This window comes from Mirounga leonina, unplaced genomic scaffold (genome assembly GCF_011800145.1).
Source record: "Mirounga leonina isolate KUSES-001 unplaced genomic scaffold, KU_Mleo_1.0 Mir_179, whole genome shotgun sequence".
Classification (NCBI taxonomy): Eukaryota; Metazoa; Chordata; class Mammalia; order Carnivora; family Phocidae; genus Mirounga; species Mirounga leonina.
In genome coordinates, this window is record NW_023270466.1 from 1,627,656 (window position 1) to 1,652,305 (window position 24,650).

General features: G+C 37.1%; 1 protein-coding gene across 2 annotated transcripts in view; it reads right to left on the reverse strand.

Moving 5' to 3' along the window:
- The window catches only part of UBQLN1 (ubiquilin 1), a 51,144-nt gene that overhangs the window by 3,099 nt on the left and 23,395 nt on the right, over positions 1-24,650 (reverse strand). The window contains exons 2-10 of one of the 2 annotated variants that reach the window (XM_035024383.1): positions 19,063-19,214; positions 16,193-16,308; positions 11,548-11,810; positions 10,922-11,080; positions 10,509-10,743; positions 5,611-5,753; positions 2,448-2,531; positions 1,095-1,210; positions 691-859 (exon numbers count right to left, since the gene is read on the reverse strand). In XM_035024383.1, the coding sequence (XP_034880274.1) occupies positions 691-859; positions 1,095-1,210; positions 2,448-2,531; positions 5,611-5,753; positions 10,509-10,743; positions 10,922-11,080; positions 11,548-11,810; positions 16,193-16,308; positions 19,063-19,214 (1,437 nt within the window). The remainder of the gene's footprint in view (positions 1-690; positions 860-1,094; positions 1,211-2,447; positions 2,532-5,610; positions 5,754-10,508; positions 10,744-10,921; positions 11,081-11,547; positions 11,811-16,192; positions 16,309-19,062; positions 19,215-24,650) is intronic. The other variant, XM_035024384.1, reaches the window with a different exon arrangement.

Genomic DNA, 24,650 nt, shown 5'->3' on the forward strand with positions numbered 1-24,650 from the left:
TTCCATGAATATTATACTGATCCAGAAGCTATGTTAGTATTGGGACTACAAATACTTGTAACAGGATAAAACCCTGCCCGTTTATTACATTTAATAAGGCTTAAAATCAGAAAGCATGCTCTATTTTTTGCCATGCAGAATTACAGGGGCAGATTCTTAGTAAAGCTAATAAATGTTTCCAGATGTAAGAACATTATTAGAAGTCCACATTTTTAAGCCATATTTGTGAGGTTTATATATGTAACACAAGTTACCACAGGAAGTATTAGTGGGCAGGGAGAGAGAGGATTTTTTCTTTAAGTCAAAATACAAGGACTAGATAGAACTGTAGTTATAGCTGTTCAGGGGTATTTGGGATATTCAAGTTTCTATTCTCCCTTGACAAACTTTTATAAAATACAACATATTTCAAATAATTTCTAAAGAGGGACTCTAAAAAACGCATTTTAAACAGCAACTTCCAAATAAGGCAAAGTTGTAGTATTTCTTCCTTACAACTGTTTCCTTCAGTGTCCAATAGTACACCAAAGTCAATAATTTTTGTAATGCCTGTTTTATAAGATTGTGCTTTTCATTATACTCTAAACCCTGAAGGACTGCCTTTTTCTTTTCTTTCTTTTTTTGGTTGTTCGTGGAAATCTCTAAATTTCCAACAAGGAATACCAAATGTGAGCAGAAAAGAATCTTCACCTGAGGATTTACTCCAGCAAGAGCCTGCAGCATTTGTTGGATAAACTGCTGGTGTCCCGGTTCAGTGGTTCCCGTCGTGGGACTTGGGTTGTCACTAGGTGCAGAGTTAGAACCGTTGCTTCCTGAAGAGCCTCCAGTGCTTCCTAATGCCCCCAGGCCAGGAGTAAACCTAGGGAAGCACAAATTGGTAATAAACCTAAGCTCCTGCAATAGGATGCCAGACCAGGCCCCTGATGGTAAATCAGTTACAATTTAACACAGTGTTAGCGGTTGTCTTCTTAAAATGAACATTTCTAACTTTGAAAACTCAGTCTTGAAAACAATCTCAACAAAAATAGGCAGAATGCTATTTAAGAGAGAAGTAACCACTATGCACTTTCATAGTCATCCCCAAATAAGCCTACCCTGGGATGAGGCCGGGGGCTTCCGTTGCTAATGTCTGTAAACCCTGCTGAATCTGTAACAAGGCCTGCATTGCTCTAGGATTTGACATTGCCGATAATGTATCAGGATTCTGCATCTGAGGAAGAAAGAAAATAGGTGGTTAACAAGGGAATTAAAATCAGTGAAAGTAAAATTTAAATGTTTCTTTGCTATGTTTCTGGAGAAAATCTAAAACCTTACTCCCAGACACTGGTAATCCACAATTTCTTTCCCCAGATAAACACAAGCACCTCCTCCTCAACAGCAAACGTAGTGTGCAAATTGTTAACTGACCTCCTCCCAAGTCCATCATGAAAGCCATTTTTCATAATGAAAGACAATCAGGAGCTACTGTGGAAGCCACAACTGTTCCCGTTCTCCAACAGAAGATAGAAGTGTTACTTCTAAGAGACAACCTCCAACTGCACAATTTATGTAACGTGGTAACATATGGTAAAAGCCACATATTCCTCCCGACCGAGCGTTATCTGTTACCGATTAAACAATTTTACCAGTAAGATACACTCTAAAACAGTAGTTCCAAATTTGAAGTTAATACGTGTCTCCTGAATTCAGCTTCACTACTTCCAAATATACACCACCTGACTGACCAAAAAAGATAGGCTGACATTAACTTCGTTACAAGAGGTCAAGGACAATACCTAACCTTGGATAATGGTTTACAAGTCCAAGAATCATTTGTATAATATTTAAAAGCCCTAGGACTACCAGTTTCAAAACACCAAGACTGACTTCTCTTGTCTTTTTAAAGAGTAAAATACCATTCCAATCTCAAGTATTTTTTTTTTTTTATAATAAAACCTTTCTTGTAGGACAACACTGACAATTTTAATTGTGCTAATTCCGAGTCTGAGGAAATGAGATCTACCCCTCCAAAAAGAGACATTCCATTAATTTGTAGGAATTAAGACATTACAAAGAAACCAAACCTATAAAACAGAACAGGGTAGCTCCTTCCTATTACTCGAGATTAGTTAAACCATAAAGCATAACATGACACAATGATGCACTTCAAAGTTAGTAAAGTGAAAGGAAATGGTTTATGGTATTAACGAAGCATTCAAAATCCTAAATCCTCAAAGCAAAAACAAAATGGTCCTTTCCTGAGAATTTATGTTTAAGAAATATAAGCAAAAGGTCAGCAGTGAAATGGGGCTCAGTTAAGATCAAGCTGAATTCTCTACGAATTGACAGCATTATCAAACTAACTTCTATGGTTTGCTATCAGCCAGAGAAGAGCACGGAAAATGTTTATCATCAAACTTTTTCAAGCAAATCATTACCGAAGGTAGCTAGCATCTTTTCTTACTCACTTGTTGGAGGAAAGTTGGGAGCTGTTGTCTCATTTGTTCTTGAAGCTGAGGATTTCCAGCAAATAGGGGATTATTCAGCATCATCTATGGGGCAAGTGTTCAAACAATTTTAACTGGAAATATCTGAAACAAGTAATGTACCTTGTTTAATAGTCTATCTTCCCCCAAGTGCCTAACCTGGCACTTACAGGAAGGAAGGTAGAACATGAATAAAAAAGGAGAAGGGAAGATACTGTCTACAAGAGGGATCTCCAGAAAAAAAACAAAAACAAAAAAACAAAAAATGAGGCATCTTCTCTCTCAATGAGAATGATGATTATGATAATGACATGCAAAATCCTAAAAAGTAAAAACAATCATTCTCTTAGGATTTTCCTTGAGCAAAGATGAGTATTTGCCCTTGAAAAAAAAAAAGGGGGTAACTGGCATTCAGGAGGATACATCTGCTGCTACACTGACAAAATAAACGTAAGCATCAATACATGAAACAATACATGGCTTGCTCAGACACCTCAACACACAAGTGGCAAGCACAGAGAAAAATCCAGATCTGGAACCACTATATCTATCTACCTGCCTACTGCAAAACAGCTAGTATTAGGTCCAGAAAAATAACACCACAGAACAGCAACCACCCTGCCAGAGAAATGGAGCTGCTTAGGTGAAAATCGGCCCAGGACTAGCACCAAGAGATCTCTGGGGCAAGTATTAAAATGTGTTAAGACCTTAAAGATGTAAATCCGTTTGAGAACACCAAGATTAGCCTCTGGATTTCACCTCACTACCACCAGAGATGAGGAAACTGGCATGCCTCCTAACATTCACACAGGTGTTAAGAATTAAAGTCAGGGTCAATATTAACGTTAAAATGTTAACGATACACGATCAGCATAACTAGAAACTAATTCTCATAGCTTTGAAAAAGATGGAAGTTTTATCACTTTCCCCAGGAGTGAAAAGTCAACTGACAATGATTTACTGATCACCTATTTACCAGTCCAAAGTCTGGAGGGTAAAGTGAAATGATCCTTGCCCTCAAGTAGTTAACCATATTTGAGAGCAATTAATTATATGTACACACTAGAAGTAGAGAGAATTCCACTTTCCCTCCTTTGTCTATTGTTACAAAGTGGATTATTTAGTTAATTTCAACAAAATAACAAAAGTAGGAGGAAGTCAATGTTTTATGGATATACAGTATTTGTTTCAAAGTGACCAATAAAATTCACAGTAAATAAAATACGAACTTGAGATAAACCCGCTTCTTTATTGGCTCCAGTAAAATACTTTTTATTATGAACAGATTAATAAAGTTATCACATTATCTTTCAGGATTCATGTCATTTGAGACAGCATGGCATCTTAAACTGATTCATTCTTTCTCAGAAAAGCATTATCTCGTTTAAGATATTCTTCCTAACTTACCGGACTATACAACAATACATTTTATATGCTAAGACTTTTTTGAATATCTGAGAATCAAAATCAGAATAGAGAAACTAAAAAACTTTAATTTGCTGATAACCAGAGTACGCTGTAAACATTTCTAAACTGTCTACAATAAAAGACATCCATATCTAGCCCTCTTTTGCTTTAGAGTGAAAAAACAATATATCAAAGTGCTCAAGTCACTTCATAATGTTCTAATTAAATGGCTGGGAATGTGCTTATTAAAGTCAAAATTTTTAAACAAGATGCACATTCAGTGGTAATTAATCAGACATTTAAAAACATACAAATACCATCACAACATATTTATTTTCCACATTTTAAACAAAAGTGCTATGATCACAATAAGTTGAGCATTTAATACTAATAACTCAGATGATTTTATATGAATAAAACAAGAGTATACAAAAATCCACCTAAAAACTTGTTGTTTCCAATTCCACAAATATCAAGAGGGCAGAAGTTATCGCTGAGGATTATAACGCAAAGATATATGCTATATATGTGAATCAATATGGTTCCAGACTTTAGAAAATAAAAACCATTTCGTTTGACATAATGAAGAAAGAAAAGTGATTAAAAGCTTTTAGAATTTTAGAAATGAGAATACACTATAAAGGAAAATAGGAGTGCCTGGGTGGCTCAGTCATTAAGTGTCTGCCTTCATCCCCCTCCCCCATTAAGCAGGGGTCCTGGGATCAAGCCCTGCATCAGGCTTCCCTGCTCCGCCAGGAGCCTGCTTCTCCCTCTCCCGCTCCCGCTCCTGCTCCCACTCCCCCTGCTTGCATTCCCTCTCTAGCTGTCAATCTCTGTGTCAAATAAATAAAATCTTTAAAAAATAATAATAATAAAAAATAAAGGAAAATATTTATAATCCCTAACACTTTATAGAAGCCATTTTTAATACCCAGCAAATATAAACTACCAATGATCAAGGTTATTTAATATTCTCCAAGGTTTTTCAAGCCCAGTTGTTCTTAACCTAGGGGCACATCAGAATTGCCCAGGGAACTTCAGGGAGAGGGGAAATGCAATGTAATTACACCAAAATCTCTCAGGCTGGAGAGATATTTTTAACTTTAAAGCTCCCAAAGTGATCCTATAAATGTTCAGCCAGGGTTGAGGTCCCCTAATTCCCTGAGTTATGGTCTCTTCAAATCAAGTTAGAAAATGAATAAATTAATAAAATACCATTATACTATCTTTGGGGGGGATCTATGACGGAAAAAATGAGAATACTGTTCCCACAAATCTCCCTCTGCCTTTAATAAATGATTTCAGGCTATTTTATAACTGCTATTTTGAACATGACTATTACTCAAAATCTATGTGATCTAATAAATACAAGTATTCCAAGAAATGTATTAACACTGCACTTAATCACTTTCAAGATTTACATTTCACTAAAGAATACATCTTCCAAAGGGAGAGTAATCCAAAACTTTGTATTCATCTTCTAAATCAACATATGTAGACACAAAGTAAACCTACACTTCCTTCTAGCCAATAAACAGCAGAGATGAAACTGTTTTAATTATATATGAAGAATTAGTTTACTGCAAAGAAACGAAATGTCCAAAATATTGGAGATGCAGTTTACCTACTTTTCTAGTAGGTAACACAACACAACCCAAATGTGCCAAAATCACAATTATTTGATTAGGCTATTTCAATTCACACTGCACAGTCCTTTTTAATACAATTACAAACTCACCTGTGCAGCAAGGTCAGGGTTCTGACTTAGGGACTGCATCATGCTTCTCATGTAGGGGGCAGACAACATGTTTTGCATAAGTTGTGGGTTTTCAGTTATTTGTTGCAACAAGCTCTGCATTCCTGGTGTGTTGAACATACTAGCTGAAAGTTTGTTAAAAAAAAAAAAAAGACATTGTATCAAGGAAAAGACACATAAAAGTGAAAGCTTTAAAATACAATATATACCATGTGTAATTTTAGGAAATGCAGATGAGCATACATTTTACTAATCAATTGAACCAAGAAAGAATTTTAAAACTAAGCTCTCCAAAACTACACACTCAACATATACCTGGTAAAGGAGGGTTTATGATATTAAACATTCTGGTTACATTTACAGTAAAATCACATCTAATGGAAAGGCTAGGTTCTAAAGTCAATTTAAGAAGCAAAAATTAGATATAGTCGAAATTACTATTGAAAATCCCATATAGAGAGTAAGTCTGGGCCAACATTTCCTCTAGGACTGCTTAATTAGAAGAATCACATCCAGCATTTGATATGCTCATACTTAAAGAAAGGAAGCCCTCTCATATCCAGGAAGCCATAGATGCAGCCTCCATCCCATTTTAACTCAGTACTGACACTCAGTCAGCAAAATAGCAGGCACATTTAACATTTCAGAGCACAGACTAAGAACAGTGACTAGAGCTGGATTACTTGGGTTCAACTCTAATCTAACTACGTAACCTTGGGCAAGTTATTTGGCTTCTTCATACTTCCAGTTTCCCCATCTGTCAAATGGAATAAAGAGTATCTACTGTACAGGGCAGGTTGTGACAATTAAATTAGTTAATGCGCAAAAAGTGCTTGTTACTTATTTTTTTTTTGCTAAGAGCTATAGCTAAATTTATGCAAATTCAACTTTCTTTAAAAACTAATTTGGTTATTTTCGACATCCTGGAGTCTAAGAATATTCTAACCCAAGTGTTGACAAACAGCCTGCAGAGCAAATATGGCCCATGACCTGTTTCTGTACAACCCACAAACTGAAAATGGTTTTACATTTTTGAATGGTTAAAGAAACAAAAATTTATTTTGTGAAATGTGAAAACTATATGCAATTCAAACTTCAGTGTCCCTAAATAACATTTTCTTGGAACACAGTCCTGCTAAGGCGTTCACAGTCTATGGCTGCTTGTGTACAACCAAGACCGAGTAGTTCCAACAGAGGCTGTGAACGGCCCTCTCCTACTGCGGCTCAGTGCACCACACTATCGCTGTAGCATGCTGTTATTTTTTAACTACCAGTATATACCAATCACATAAGAACAAGAAGAAAAAGAGAAAGGTGGACTACAAATATTGTGCTTTTAAGGCACAATGGAGCATGGATTATTTTATCAAATGAGATGGTAAAGCACTGTATTTTTATGCAATGACACTGAAGGAATACGATATACTTCAACATTGCTAGACTAAGCACTCATCACAGTACAGTATTCCCAACTCAGAGGTAAGCAACAGTCAGGAAAATACAAAATTTAAAATGCAGCCATCTCATCATAGCCAGATTTCTTTACAGAAATAAAAAATGAAAATAAGCCTACAACCAGTTAAGTTGCCAAGTGGCTTATTTGTTAGCCAAAAAGGAAAGCAGTAAGTATACTAGTAGTGATTAATTGGCATGCTTAATGAAATCTTGATTGCAGAGAATGTGTCCAGAGAAAATAACTCGTTTAAATCCATTAGCCTTTCAAGGGTAACAAGTTTCTCAAAAGTTAAGGACACTGGGCTCACAGCATCAATATTCAATTAAACAATGCAAATTTTTCTGAGTGGTATTCCTTTGTTTTTAATGAGTTGACAGATGTTACTGCTCAGTTGTTTGAAGTCAATGCCAAATTTAAAGTGACTGAAAAATTAGCTTTTATAAACAGTCTGCATAGAACTACAGGCAAAAAACTACTTTCAAAGTCGAGAAAATATTAATTCAATGCAACCACTGAAATAGAATCAGCTAAGATGTGCATATCTGATGATGATGAAAACATATGTGGAGGACTAAAAGGATTAGTTAAACAAAGAAAGTTTATAAAAAAAACATTAGGTATTTAAAAAATATGGTTATTCATTATCTTATTCATCAGTAGGTACTCCGGAAAATATTTTGAACTGTCATGTTATTCAACCAGTAGGAGTATGAATGGTGAACACCATTTCACTCTTGTGAACTTCGTGATAGTCAGTCAATTCCATGAATTTTTGTCAGAAATATCCTGACTTGTCCAATCACACAGCAGCAGTTTGATGGCTTACCAGAGGTCAAGTTTTTGTTTTGTAAGAGGTAAAGTTTTACTTCAAAATTTTTTTTAGCTAAAGGCTAAGACTGAAATTCTGAACCACTTAACCACCATTACCAAACACCAAATGACTCTGGAAATTATCTTTTGCTAGAGAGTTGGTAATGTTTCCCAATGAATTCTACCCATAATTATAAGGCAAACGGCATGCAAACATGTGAAACTCATACTGCGGTGAAGTGATTTTGACAACAGCAGAAACTGTTTAAACGACAACGTCAAGGTGCTTTATATATTCTCTTGCTGTCAAAAGTTAAAATGAGATCTCCATTCCCACAAATTTACAGTAGATATTTTTTTTTTAGATCATACTACGGTACAGCAGCATTTTTTGGGCCTCAATACAAGTGCAAAGAAAATCCACATTTCAAAATTCATTTAACTGTGTAATTGAGGTCCTACCACCTAACCTTCAATTGGAAGTGATTAATCTGCAAAGACACGTTAAAGGCAAAGAAGAATCTAACAGAATCCTATAAATGCTTCCAACTGACGACTATGCTATTAAAATCATATACTTTTGGAATAAGTACGTATTTAAGTAAAATCTCATTACACATCACACTAACAGATGAACATGCAATTTGATTTTGACAACAGGAAACACTGTGAACATCAATTAGCAAATGTCATCCCTAAAAAAGAATTCCATTCCTATCATTAGTAGGTACATATGAAAAAGTATTACACTCAATTTTTACTATATTTTTACTTATCGTAATGTCTTTTCTCTCATAATATTATCGCTTTGCTCTTGATATGCAAGGCCTAAAGTATTACCTGGCCCCTTGCAGGAAAAATCTGCTGACTCCTGCTCTAAGATTTCCTCACCTTCTAGAGTAAGTGCTTACAGGGCAAAAGAAGAGTCAAGAGTTTTATCTTTACAGGTACGTGTGTATATATGTGTGTATGTGACTGCAAAGAGTTGAGTAAAAAATCACAATAATGTACACTATGCTAACAAATTGTTAGGCCAAAAAAAAAAAACACCTTAAAAAACAACAACAACAAATTGTTAGGCCAGCAGAATCCATTCCCTTTTGCTGTTTTTTGTTCTCCTTTGATGGAAACAATAACATGAAATCTTAAAGTATCAAGCCATTACATAAAAAATCTGAATAAAAGGTCCCAAAACTGATTTTTTGACAAAAGTTGTTACTGTAGATAACCATGCTATAGTTAAAAGAAAGCAATTCATGGGTGCCTGGGTGGCTCAGTTGGTTACAGCTCAGGTCATGATCCTGGAATCCCGGGATCGAGTCCCACGGCTCCCTGCTCAGTGGGGAGTCTGCTTCTCCCTCTGACCCTCCCCCCTCAATGCTCTCTCTCTCAAATAAATAAATAAAAATCTTTAAAAAAAAAAAAAAGGAAATCTGATTAAATCTTTGCTCTGTCTGCTCTAAGATCTTTGAAATGTGAATAAAGTATCTCTCTCAAAACATAGTTTAAGAATCAAAAACATAGTTTAACATAGCTTAAGTAACAGAACAGGATAATTTTTTTCCTGATTAAAAATGGTATTACTTCAATGTGAACTAGACTGACTTACTGTGGTGATCATTTGGGAATAACTAACGCTATGTCAAATATAGTTCAATTTTTTAAAATGGCAATACTTCAATTTTTATCAACTCTTTATTATATTCAAAAACATCATGATACCCACTATGGTCTATAAAGAATATCTACTACAGTGACCACCAATGACTCTCCATTATGACTTCTCTCAGTAATGTCCTTTTGAAAAATTCCTCATCCAGCACCTCACCTTTCCACTCCCTCTGCCAAACACCAGCCATCTCTGAAAGCACATCCAAGTCCTTCTCACCTGAGGGAAGTGGCCCCATGCTTTCATTTCTTCTCATTTCCATGCCAAGCACGAGGACTAAAATCATCACTAGCTACAGATTTTAGACCTAATGCTTATCATCTGAATAGCTGAGAAAAGGACTTCCATTTATTGAGTCTAGTCTACGGAGAAATGATCAAAAGTAAATTCCTAACCTGTTCACATATCAGAATCTCCAGCAGCTTTATACACAGATCTTAAAGCCGCTGTAGATGATTCCAATCCATGAGGTCTGAGGTTAGGACCCGGGAATCGGACTTGTAACAAAGCTGGCAGGTGCTCTGATCCAGCCCATTTAGCCCTGGTTTTAGGACTGGAGTGTGAGAATCCACCAATCTATCATAGAAACTAAAGCCAAGAAAACACATGCTCCAGTAGGGAGTCCACAGGTAACTGTATTCTCTCTGCACTTCAGTTTTCCTACTGTTGAAATGAGATAATCATTTTCTAATGAGATAGTTTTGGAAGAAGTGGGTGGTCATCTCATCAGTAACCCTTTCCACTATAATGCACACAAGCGATTAATACTAATCACTACATATTTAAAACTTCCATTAAAAAACTTGCAACATGAAAAGATAATTCATAAAAGTTACTTCACACACACACACACACAGCACAAAGAGTAACAGTATAAAAAATATTTTCATTATTCAAGTAAGTGAGGATAACAAAGAAAAACAGTGTGAGCTGTTATGAGCCTACCTCCTACTCCAGGCCCCAAATTTGGCGCAGATGAACTCTGCCCAGAAGTGCCACTGGCAGCACTCCCGGCAGTGCCCCCCACAGCACTGGTGGTCCCACTGGAAGCCGATGAACTCTGGGAAGCCTGTGGAGCCCATGGATTGGGTAATGGATCTCTATTTTCTGTACGGGAAGGTTGACTACCTTCACCTGAGGATGTATTGCTCACTAGGGAAGCAAATGGATTACCACCAAACTGTAATAAAAGACACAAAAATCATACAGAATAAGCTTTTGTTTTAAATTACAGATACGGAACTCTTTTTTGAATGAAAACTGTATTCCCCATATAAAGGTACCCTTCAATCACACACATATTTGTGTTAAAAGAGGAAGTACCCTTTGGCCTACGCCCTAGGGGCCTGCATTATCACCTGTTCTTGTGCAGCACTCAGCATTGGTTCCTGAATATCCGTGTACATGCGCCGTAAAGCATTGTATCCCCCTGGGATGCTTTCTAGGTTGCTCAAGGCTCGGTCCTGGTTTCTCATCATTTCCTGCATCATTGCCGGATTCCTGGCAAGTTCCAATGTCTACGAAAAAGATATCCATATAAAAAGGCACTGAAATACACATGAATTAATTTAGCCATTCACCACTACAGCTGATTTGTTTACAAGTTTTCTAACTATGAATTAGCAGTCTTCAATAATTAAATCGGAAACTTATTTCCAATAATTCCTGCTGGATGTCACCTCAATCTAACATTCAAATAACACCAAGAAAGAAGGACTCTGTTGTGAATGAATGCCCATCTCCTGAATTGGATTCTTTTTGTTTCTTAAATCTGCAAAATAACTGTTTACAGTGATCTTTAAAATACAGCAGAAAATTCAAATTTCAAATAGTCCAAATTAGTGTGTTGAGTTTTCCTGAACAAATACCATTATTTCTTTTGGTAGCTTAGCCATCTACAAAAGGCAAGCTCCTTAAGCACAGAAAATTAAGAACTAAGTATATAATTCTTTAGCTAAGTGAACTGAAAGAACTTTCCACATACTTGTCTCATAATATCTGGATTATTCAGCATATGACTAATTTCTGGATTTCTCTGAATCAACTGCTGCATTTGTGGATTGGCCATAATTAACTGTCTCATCAGGTCAGGATTTGAGAGCATGCTCTGGACAAAGGGATTCTCCATAATCTGGACCATCATTTCAGGATTGGACATAAGTTGCCGCTGCATCTGGCTTTGTAGTTCAGAGAAGTTAGTAGTATTCAAACCCAAGCTACTCAGACCTGCAAGCCCTCCAAGGCCACCTAAGAAGATAAAGGGAAAAAGACACATAAATAAAAGTCAGAAATTTTATCATTAATATGACTGTGCTAAAATATGAAAATGCAAAAATAGTGACTCAATAGTCCCATTATGGAAAACCACTTGTTTTTAAAGACTTTATTTGAGAGAGAGAGAGCGGGAGGGGGGAGGCATAGAAGGAGAGGGAGAAGCAGGCTTCCCCTGAGCAGGGAGCCTGATGTGGGACTCGATCTCAGGACCCTGGGATCATGACCTGAGCCAAAAACAGACGCTTAACTGGCTGAGCCACCCAGGTGCCCTAGAAAACCATTTTAAAGCACACAGAATTCCTATTACTTTTAAAAACACATGTTTGATTTCTGTAATTAGTATTAGCCAAAAATCCACTCACTTTGATATTTAAGTTTAAATAATAAAACCAACCAAAATACGTATTTCCTGTGTGGCTCAGTTGGTTAAATGTCTGCCTTTGGCTCAGGTCATGATCCCAGGGTCCTGGGATCGAGTCCCAAATGGGGCTCCTTGCTCAGCAGGGAGTCTGCTTCTCCCTCTCCCTCTGCCTGCCACTCCCCCCGCTTGTGCTGACAAATACATATAAAATCTTTAAAAATATATACTTTAAATATGTATTTCCTACGTGTGATATAATACAATATATTTTTGGTCTTTGTCCCAGATTCCTGGCACAGAGCTCTTAAAAGCCTTAGAAGTTCCCGAGTAAAGGGAGTGTCTTTTGTTCTACATTACAAGCCCCTTTAGATCACACTTCATTTATGCCAATTAATTACTTAGTGTGGGGCACCTAGATAGCCTCTGGATGGGTGATCACCAAAAAGACCAAGTGACAAAAGAGTTGGTACTTCTAGCCCCACCCACCAACCTCCAGGAAGGGGAGGAAAAAGAGCTAGATTAGAGATTGAGCTATGTAAAAACTCTTGAGCAATGATATTCAGAAAACTTTCATGTTGGTGAACACTTCTAGGGCATGGGAACTGCACTCTCCTACACCCCCATTTCTTGCCCTATGCTTCTCTTCCATTTGTTTATTTCTAATAAACTGGTAAACATAAGTAGTGTTTTCCTGAATCTTGTGAGCTATTCTAGCAAATTATCAAATGTGGAGGGGAACTATGGGACCCCCCAATTTATAGCCTGCAGGTCAAAACACATGGTCCAGTACCTAGACTGGTATCTGAAGGAGAGGCAGTCTTGGGGGACTGAATGACACACTTTTAAATCTATGGGATTGGACACTAACTCCAGGGAAGTACTGTCAGAACTGAACTACGAGACACCCAGATGGTGTTGGAGGGTTGGCCGGTGTCACAGAGATACCCTAGAACATGCCCTCTCAAAGAAAAGATGCTAGTAGAATTCACCTATAAACTCTAGTTAGAACAGAGCTGCTGCTGATCAAGGAGAGAAAAGGCCAGGACATACAATAGAAACAGATGTCTCTTTGGAGGAATTTGGTCATGGAAAAACCTAACAGATCCAAGATGATTGAGTGATTATCATAAAATGTTAACTGTCAAAATTACATAACCAACCAAATGCATTCATTCAAGTAACAACAGGGAATAACTACATAGAGAAGAGGTATGGAAAGAGATTTAGTGGGGAAGAGGTTGTAGTTCAAGGGGCAAGAGAAAAGTTTATTTGTTTTCCTTATTTACTGGGCACTTTCTAATAGGCCAAGGACTGTGCTACCCACATAGGGAATAACATGATAAGAAACAAGTACTACATACAGAACTCAATGTAGTGGGAAGGCAGACAAGGAAAACAAATACAGAATAAGTACTTTAATAGAAATAGTCACAAGATACTATGGTGATATAGTACCTAAGTGGGATGGCTACTTTCCTAAGATGACACTTAATGAGTATAGGGAATGAATAGGCTGGCAAGAAATGGGAAGGATTGGAAGAAAGATTTAATAGTAAGCACAACAAACATTATATACAAAAAGCATAGAGATAAATAGGACTACTGATGTGTTCCTGAAATCACAAAAAATTCAGTCTGACTAGAATGGCAGATAGCAGTGCTCACCAAACATTCCACGTGCAGCCTTTTATTTCTTTTGCAGTTGGACAGACCCATGTGACTAGTTATGACCAAAGGACTGCAAGAAATGCGTCACTTCTGGCCAAAGTACAGAATGTCCAGCTTGAGACTCCTGGCTATCTCTTCTGCCATGTCCCAAGTGATGTAGCTACAAGATGGCAGGATTCCATTAGCCTGAGTCCCGAGGACTGACCATGTAGATGGGGGCTTCACTGCAGAATGAAGGAGAGCTTTGGAGCAAGAAATTAAGCTTTGTGGTAAGAAGCTACTGAGTTTGAGGTTATCTATTACCAAAAGATAAATAACCTACTAAAACTGCTGAGCTGTGTTAAGAAATGAGAATGGAGAGGTAGGCAAAAGCTAAATCATAAAGTCTTGACAGATTTTAAGCACAACAATCACTTTAGATGTTCTTATTCTAATAACAGTATAGAAATGACTCAGAGTAAACATTACAGATTTTTAACAAGTCAAGGAACTGCATCAAGGAAGTGACAACGGAATATTTGCAAGGGATGAGATAGAGAAGAGCTATGGAGAGAGTTAGTGGGGAAGAGGCAGCAGTTTGAGGGGCAAAGTAAGAGTTTCTGCATTTGTTTTCTTTTGCTTTCTGAGGAGACACACACAGGCTAAAGTACTAGAGAACATCAAGTAATATCAAAGAGGAGAGCTGAATAAAGACATGGAGTTCACAACAAGTGCTCTGGGCTGAGGTACAGATTTGAGAATCACCAAGATACAGGAGGAAGATAATGTCCTAACAAGAAGAAAGACAAGGCAGTACTCTGGGGAACAATACCAATCAAAAGAAAAGAAACCCATAAATGAGACAGAAAGAAAAAGCCAGAAAATTAACCAGGGAAAAACAGTTACAGGAGTTAATAGGAAGAAAATTTCAAGGACAGACTGGTAAGCACTGAGAGAAACTGAATTAAAACAAAAATGTGTCCACTAAATTTGGCAAGCCAAGAGGTCAATAGTGACCTTACCAAATGAATTTTCAATGAAGTGATGGGGAAAAAAACAGCATAGCAAACTTAGTGAAAGGGAAATACAGACAGAAAAAGGAAAATGCCTCTTCCAAAGACAGCTAAGAAGAGAAGCAAAGGAAAGGGTGATGGTGGGATTCTGTAGCTTTTATACATGGGCTGGGCCTTCATGAGAAGAGGCACCAAAAAAGAAAAGCTAACTATATAGGGTAAATGGGAATAAATGAAGAAAAGCAACTGAGATAGGAGGGGACAGGAATGAGACTGGAAATGGAAGGAAATGGGGGAGATGTATGGCCTCAGACAAATTAACTAAAAGCTTGTCTGGGCTTCAATTTCTTTGCCTATAAAATGAGAGAAGGGAATTGCCTATAAAATGAGGGAAGAGGGAAGAGATTTACTTCAACAATACCTTTCATTACTCTGAACATTAAATCATTTCATCCTAATCTCTCCAGACTGTTCATGTCAATAATTCTGCCATCTAAAATTTACCAAAAGAGATATATTTACCCTAAGATCATTCTAGAAAACAAAAGCAGCAAAAATGTAAAAATTAAAAAAAAAAAAAAAAAAAGGAAATGTGAATCCCTGCCATACCCTAAAAGGTTTCCAACATAGTTGGCACAGTAGAACTAAATTACTAAAAAAACTTTTTCTGGAAGGAAGGGAAGGTATGATCCTTGATGTGCAAATGACATTTTTAAATGTCATTTCAAAGTACTATTATACAACTTAAAAACTGAAAGAAGCATCGAACCATTTAGCTATCTAGTTGAAGTGTCTGTTAGTTTCAGAATACTCTTTTTCCTCAACAAAACCTTCCACAGAACCTCACTATAAAACTGATATAAGAAAAGTGGTTTGGGCTGATGCAGGAGCTCCTTAGCCAATGGACTTGCTCCTAGGCCCCAACCCTCCGCTGTGTGTTCAAGACACTAATGGAAGTCTGAGTCCTTTGTTTTACAAATCAGAAAATTATATTCAGGGGGTTAGCTTAGCTTACGATCAACAGTTAGCTAATCCTCCTCAGATTCAATGCTGTGGTAAGTCAGATCAGGTACACATATGCCACATCTCTTTGATTTTTTTTTTTAAAAAAAGTGCCACTTATTTATCACTTATTAAATGTGAATGTAAGCTAACCAAGCACATCTGTATTCCCAAATACTTCCTTAACACCTATAATTGAAGAAATAAGCTACAGACGTAATAACTGTTGTTGTGTAAGTGACTTAATGTTTAATTCTATCATTTTATCCAAAACCACCCAGGTGAAAAGGAGTTTTTTTTCCTATCCCTGTAAAATAATTAAAGACACTTACCTAAACCAAAAGGGTTGCTAGTGGCAGAACCAGATGTGGAGTTAGTACTAGGAGCTGAGGATGTGGTAACGTTGCTTCCACTGGTATTTGTCTGCTGAGCTGAATGATCCTGAGGCCTAGGAAAAATAACCAAATCATGGTATAAACAGTGGAGCTAATTATTTTTAAAAGAACCTCTGAAATTCCAGAATTCTCAGAAATAAAAGTGTAAGTTTTCAGACCAATTCAAATTGTCATAAGGTAAATACCCTGAGATAACTAAGCATTAAATATAAAGAAGCATAGCAAAATCCTATACAAGTTAAACTGTACTTCAACTGCCCCCCACCTCCAGTATAGGTACATAAATATTTCACTACTTTCAATCATAATGATAATGTAAGATATGGAGATGGGTCACCCCAGAGAAGAGAAATCAATGACTAGTCACACCTACAAAGCTTGACTATATAAGCAATTTTTTTTTATCTACCCCCTTCTAAGTTCTTAAGGATTGGGGGCAGTTCTACTCAGCCTCTTGAAATTTTTAAAAGTAAAATATAAAAAGACATCACCAAAAGCAAACTAAGAAATCAATACCAGTAATAACTTGTATTAATTACTTAATATTATCTTTAGGTAAAAAAAATAGAGATACTTTATTGGAAACCCCTTCCATCTGATACCAGTTAAGGGTTCTGAATCTCACTGCTTCTTTCATTGATTCTAAGATGTACATTTTTTCATTATAACATTTCTGAAATCAAGATCTCTTAAAATTGCTGACAACCAGGCACCAATTGTCATGCCTATGCATATGTATTCTGTAGAACTTCAACTAAGTGATTATACCAGACATGCTGTGCTATTTAATAGCACATAAAATGTCTTCAGGAGGGGCACCTGGGTGACTCAGTCAGTTAAGCATCTGCCTTCGGCTCAGGTCATGATCCTGGGATCCTGGGATTGAGCCCTGCATCAGGCTTTCTGCTCAGTGGGGAGTCTGCTTCTGCTTCTGCCTCTCCCTCTGCCCTTCCCCCTGCTCATGCTCGCTCTCTCTCAAATAAAATCTTAAAAAAAAAAGTCTTCAGGAAGATTTCATTATTAATTGGTACCAATAAAGTTACTGTGTATACAGAAAAGCATTAAGAACAGGAACAGAAGGAATGAATTTTGTGTCAGGGAAACAACTATTTGCTGTTGGGGGAAAACCAGCATAAAACTTTGCAGAATGGGTGTCAGTGGCTTGGAAGAAACTCCTAGAGAAAATACTGTAGCACTCTTTTATGAAATGCTGCACCACAAACTCTCAACAGTAGAGTTTCATCACATATGCAAAAACATGAATACTTATGATGAAGTCAAAACGTGATTCAAAAGAATCACTCAATGTGAAGTAGTGTTAGGAAGACTTTAACCAATTTATTTCATGTGTATTTTCTTTGTAGGTATGCATAAGAGTTATATCCAAAAATAAGTCTAAAGGAGCGCTTTCACTAAATATAGAATAAAAATTTCAAGTGAAAAGAAAACGTAACAGTTTGTCAGTATTTTTTATTAGTGATAGACAATATGAAGGTGTCTCTTAAAAACTGATAATGAAGGGCACCTGAGTGGCTCAGCGGGTTAAGCGTCTGCCTTAGGCTCAGGTCATGATCCCAGGGTCCTGGGATAGAGCCCTGCACCTGGCTCCCTGCTCAGAGGGGAGCCTGCTTGTCCCTCTACCTCTGCCCCACCCCATTTGTGTTCGCTCACACTCTCTCAAATAAATAAAACCTTAAAAAAAATTGATAATGAAATATGGCTACTCATTTGTGGTTTATCAAGGAGATGAGTCACCTTTGATCTTGTCCAAAAATCTCCCTAAAACAAAAAGAATCACTAAAAACATACTAATTTGCTTATCCTATAATGCAAATAATTTGGAATTGACTTAATTTAGAAATAGGACTTAATACTGATGAACTCCTTAAAATATCAAATGTGTAAGCATCAGCATTACTTAATCATTTGTTTTTTTTAACTTGTTACCAACAACAAATAAATGAATTTTTATCTATTTAAGTATTAATGTCAGAGAAAGCCATGTAAAGCCAAAACTGGTTATTTTTTTTAAAGATTTTATTTATTTATTTGAGAGAGCGTGCGCGCACATGTGAGCACAAGCAGGGGGGAGGGGCAAAGGGACAGGAAGAAGCAGACTCCCCACTGAGCAAGGAAGCCCAACGCGGGGCTCAATCCCACAACCCTGAGATCACGAACTGAGCCACCCAGGCGCCCCAAGACTGTTTTTTTTTTTTTAAAGATATACAGTTGACTCTTGAACAACAAAGATTTGAACTACAGAGGTCCAATTATACTTGGATTTTTTTTTTTTTTTCAATAAAGACAGGACACTACTATAAATGTATTTTCCTTATGATTTTTTTTTTTAAGATTTTATTTATTTATTTGAGAGAGAGAGAAAGAGAGAGCATGAGAGGGGAGAGTGTCAGAGGGAGAAGCACACTCTCCGCTGAGCCGGGAGCCCGGTGCGGGACTTGATCCTGGGACTCCAGGATCGTGAACTGAGCTGAAGGCAGTCGCTTAACCTACTGAGCCACCCAGGCACCCTCCTTATGATTTCTTAATAACATTTTTCTCTAGCTTATAGTATGAAAACAGTATATAATATGTATAACATATAAAATATGTATTAATCAATTGTTTACATTACCAGCAAGGCTTCCACTCAACAGTAGGCTAGAGTAGTTCAGTCTGGGGGGAGTCCAAAGGTATACTCAGATTTTTGACTACATGGGGATTGGTGCCCCTAACACCTGCATTATTCAAGGATTAATTGTATAAACATTTATTCACAGTTTAAAGCTCTAGGTCTTCTAAAAACATACCTGTTTTGTGTTTTGATGACAAGGTGAACAGTAAGTCCATCATGAATTCCGTGCTGACTCAAAGTATCTTGATCTTTTAAAATTTTTCCAGCAAATATCAACACAAGTTGGTCAGTATGTGATTTGAAACGTTTAGAAATTTCTTCCTTGAACTAAATAACATAAAAATAAAATAATTATTACAAGTGTTTGCGTAACACCATCTAGTCTAGTTTCTACTAGTACTTCAAAAAGGCCCCTACTACAGATATTACAATTCAAACAATATAAATAAACATCTTTTCTGTGTCAGTATCTTAATCATAGTGGGAAATGAGTATTAACATTTCACTCATCTCCAACACTAAGGTTGTATTATAAGTACGCATGTCCTATATATTCAACTTTCTGTGAAGGCCTGACAACTCATTTCTTCCCAATATCCTTGTTCTTTTTGTATCAATGGTGCTAGCAATAGTTCAAGCCATACATAGCTGCTACCACGTTTACAATAATCTATGCCTCAGCTTTCCATCTCCAGTCCTGCTCCATTCTAGTTGAATACATATACAGCCAACCTCGTATTCTTGGCCTGTTATACTTACTTTCTTCCCCACATTTTTCATTCAACATTCATTAACAAGAAGTACTACACACACACACACACACACACACACACATACACACACGGTATTATCCACATGCAGAGATACAAAGCAAAAATCTTTCCTTGAAGGACAGCAACGAAAGAGTTAGTCAAGTAAACCATAAAGTACGGAGGAAGCACAGGGGCAATTAAAGAAAGCTTTCCAATGAAAACTAAAGAAAGATTAGGAAGTAGCCAAGAAAACCTGAAGAAAGGCTTTCCAGGGACAAGAATTACATGAAAAACAGAGAAAAGATCTTCATACTATTAAAAAAACCTTATTTATTCCATGTTAGATCAGTGTTTTCTCCTATCTTTATCACAAGCACCTGTATGCTTAGGCCTATTCCACCCTCAAAATCAGGAAGTCTCAGAGTAGGCCAAGGAATCTATGTTAACAGACTACCTCAGAGGATCAGTCCAAATTCAGAAAAGTATCACATCTTAAACCACTCCACCCTAATGCCCTACAGAAATGGGTCTCAATAGATGAAGGCACTATTACCAAGGGAATGTTTTGGAAATAGAAAGGGGTATGTTTGGTTGTCATAATAAGTAGGAAGACACATTAAATAATATCTGAGATTTTATAAAATCTTGCAGAAGGCAGGGAAGGGGAATTGTAGACGGATATAAATAAAACAAGACAGACTATATGTCAATCATTGTTGAAAATGAGAAGTGCATGAAAGTTCATTACACTCTACCTTTGCGTATGAATGAAATTTTCCATAATCAAGTTACAACACTCAGTGTAAGCAACTGTTTGTTGTTTTTTAATCATAAAGATAATGCAAAATATGGGACGCCTGGGTGGCTCAGTCGTTAAGCATCTGCCTTCAGCCTGGGTCATGATCCCAGGATCCTGGGATCGAGCCCCGCATCGGGCTCCCTGCTCGGCAGGAAGCCTGCTTCTCCCTCTCCGGCTCCCCCTGCTTGTGTTCCCTCTCTCGCTGTGTGTCTTTCTGTCAAATAAATAAATAAAATCTTAAAAAAAAAAAAAAGATAATGCAAAATAATGCTACAGTAAATATTTTGGAGCTTTTCCATCTGAGCTCTCCTTCCTTTATCTAAAAATATGTCCTTTTTATCTAAGGTAACAATTTCCAAATAACTACAAAATCTTTGTAAAACACCATTTGATAATATCCTATAGAGAGAAGCCAATCAATAATTTAACCATTCTATTACTGACATGTCATTTCTCCCTTTGGTAGCTACTAGAAAGAGTAACAATGTAATGAGCAGCATGCTAATAAACTCCCCGGTTACATTCAAACCTAAGTCTAACATCAAGGACCAATCCACCCAAATAAACTATAATCTGTTTCATATGTAAAATGAGATTAATTTAAATCTAAATGTGTTTTCCTAACCTTAAAGAAAACATTTTCAGAATCTTTAATATCCCTCATGTCATTCCGAAATAAATGATTTAATTGTCTAACCTATAATTATATTGCATTTTAGCGTATTTTAAGATGTGAAGGTAAAATGCCAAAGAAACACATCTACTCTTATATCCTGTTAAATCCCCACTAAAATAGTAAAGGATTTTTTAATGCTTTATGGAAGTATAACTCACATATAATTTGCCCATTTAAGGTGTACAGTTCAATGGTTTTCAGTATATTCACAGATATGTGCAATCACACAAGTCAATTTTAGAAAATTTCATCTTCTCTAAAAGAAACTAACACCCTTTAGCTATTACCTCCCTATTCCCCCATCACTGCAACCTTTAAGAAACCACTAATCTGTCTTCTTTCTCTACCGATTTCCCTATGCTTGACATTTCACATAAATGCAATTATATAATATGTGGTCTTTGTAACTGGCTTCTTTTATTTAGCATAATGTTTTCAAGGTTCACCCATGTTGTAGCATGTATCAGTACTTCCTTACTTTTTATGGCCAAAAACTATTCCATTACATGGATATACAACATTTTGTTTAGCCATTCATCAACTGATGGACATCTGCGTTGTTTCCACCTTTGGGCTCTTATAAATAATGTTGCTATAAATACTCATATACAAGTTTTGGTGTGGAATAGGTTTTCATTTCTCTTTGGTATATATCTAGATGTAGAATTACTGGGTCATATGTATCTCTTCATTTAACCACTTGAGGAATCACCAAAATGTTATTCTAAGTGGCTGTACTATTGTACATTCGCACCAGCAGTACATAAGGTTCCAATCTCTCCATATCCTCACCAATATTTATTATCCAACTTTTTAATTATAGCCATTCTAGTGGTTTTGATTTGCATTTCCTTGATAGTTAATGACACTGAATATCTGTTCGTGTGCTTATTTGTATATCTTCTTTGGAGAACTATTTATTCAGATTCTTCACCTTTTTTTATATTGGTTTGTCTTTTTATTATTGAGTTACAAAAATTCTTTTTTTTAAGTTTCATTTATTTAAGTAATCTCTACACCCCATGTGGGGCTCGACTCAAAACCCCAAGATCAAGAGTTGTGTGCTTTTCTGACTAAGCCACCCAGGCACCCCTCAAAAATTCTTTATATATTCCAGATACAAATCTCTTTCAGGGATAGGATTAGCAAAAAGAGATGACAACAAACTGAGACCTTTTAATCTCAACTGGAACAAAATTTTAAAGCTGGACATCACATGGACACCTGATCAATTAATTTAGCAGACCCAAGAGAACCGAATCCTAAACTGGCAATGCAGAAAGCTAAATCCCCAGAATCTGCAAAATACCCAGAAGACGCAATACTGTAAGGCTGAGGGCAGGGGGTCATGAGCTGAGAGATGCTTAAGGTCTAAAACAAAGAGGACTACTTGAAAGTCTCAGAAGCAGACATATCCTCACTTCACACTAAGCAAACAGTTGCCCCTCCTCAAACCCGACAAAAGATTAGAGGATTTTTTCTTTTCTTGAAAGGGAACAGAGAGGGGCGCCTGGGTGGCTCAGTCGTTAGGCATTTGCCTTTGGCTCAGGTCATGATCCCAGGGTCCTGGGATCGAGCCCCACATCGGGATCCCTGCTCGTCAGGAAGCCTGCTACTCCCGTTCCCTCTCTCGCTGTGTCTCTGTCTGTCAAATACATAAATAAAAAAATCTTAAAAAAAAAAAGAAAAGAAAGAAAGGAAACAGAAAGTCTCTGGACTAAACACCCAAGGCACAATGAAAGCAAGAGTGTAATACCAAAATGAAGAAAATTAAGAAAACACAGACATACTAGATGCTGAGCCTTTACCCCTTCACCCCACATCTATCAAACAGAACACTGGCAGGGGGCCTTCACCATCGGGCAGGAAGGCTATAATACTATAGTGTCTCCAAGGAGAATCTAACCATCCTAAAAGAAAAATACTTAAAGATATGGATGTAAGAGTTTTTCCCAGGCACCCTAGAACAGTGATACCCAATGGGGATGGGTGCCTCCCTCTATCCACCCAGGAAGCATCTGGCAAAGTCTGAAGACATTTCTGCTTGTCACAACCACTGTCATCTGGTGGGTAGAGACCAGACATGCTGCTATACCTCCTACAATGCACAGGATAGTCCCATCAACAAAGAACTATCCAATTCAAAGTGTCAATAATGACAAGGTTGCACAACTGCCCTAGAGCTGTACTTCTGAAAGTACTGTCCCCAGATGAGCAGCATTCACCATTACTAGGTTAACTTGGTAGAAATGCAAATTCTCAGTCCCCACCCCAGAGGAACCAAATCAGAAACCCCAGGGATGGGGCCTAGTAATCTATGGTTTAACAAGCCTCCCAGGTAATTCTGATGCACACTAAAATTTAAGGACCACTACCTGCTCTAAGTATAACAACAAATATTCCCCCAAAATAAAGATGATAAAGGAACATATTAAAGGTCATCAAAAGAGGGGCACCTGGGTGGCTCAGTTGGTTAAGCGACTGCCTTCGGCTCAGGTCATGATCCTGAAGTCCCTGGATCGAGCCCTGCATCGGGCTCCCTGCTCAGCAGGGAGCCTGCTTCTCCCTCTGACCCTCCCCCCTCTCATGTGCTCTCTGTCTCTCATTCTCTCTGTCTCAAATAAATAAATAAAATCTTAAAAAAAAAAAAGGGTCATCAAAAGAATACAACCATACACACACACACACACATACACAGAGTCCTGAACAAACAAGTTGCTAAGGAGGAAAAAAGCAGAGAAGAACCTGTAGATGAAACTGAAACTTTTTTTTTTTTAAGTAGCTCCATGCCCAGCATGGAGCCCAAGGCAAGGCTTCAACTCATGACCCTGAAATCAAGACCTGAGCTGAGATAAAGAGTCAGATGCTTAACCAACTGAGCCACCCAGGAGCCCTGAAAACGAAACTTTTTAAGTACACATGGAGCTGTCACCAAGACAGACCATAAACTGGAGAACAGAAAAACCTCGGAAATTTAAAATAACTGAAATCATATAAATATATTCCCTGACAATTGGAATTATACTAAAAATCAGTAACAGAAGATATCAGGAAAATTTCCAAGTTAAACAATTACTCCTAAATAATTCATGGGTCAAAAAGGAAGTCTTGAGTATAAATTAGAAAGAAAGTATTTCCAACTAAATGAAAATGAAGCTACAATATGTCAAAATTTGTGAGATTCAGCTAAAGCAATGCCTAGGGAAATTTATAGTATTGAAGGCTTATATTTAAGAAGAAAGATCACAATCTGTTTTAACCTTTAGAAACTCAAGGAGCAAATGAAACCCAAACAAGGAATTAGTATTAAAAAAAGCAGAAATCAACAGAATAAAAACAGAACAAGAGAAAAATCTTTTCAAATATCAGTAAAATTGATAAACCTCTAGCTAGACTGAGCAAGAAAAAACAGCAAGACATATATTAACAATATCAGGAACAAGGGAGGGGAAAGACTACAGACTTCATGAACAGTAAAAGGATAAGGGATACTCCACACATATATATGTGACAACTTTGATGAAATGAGTCAATTT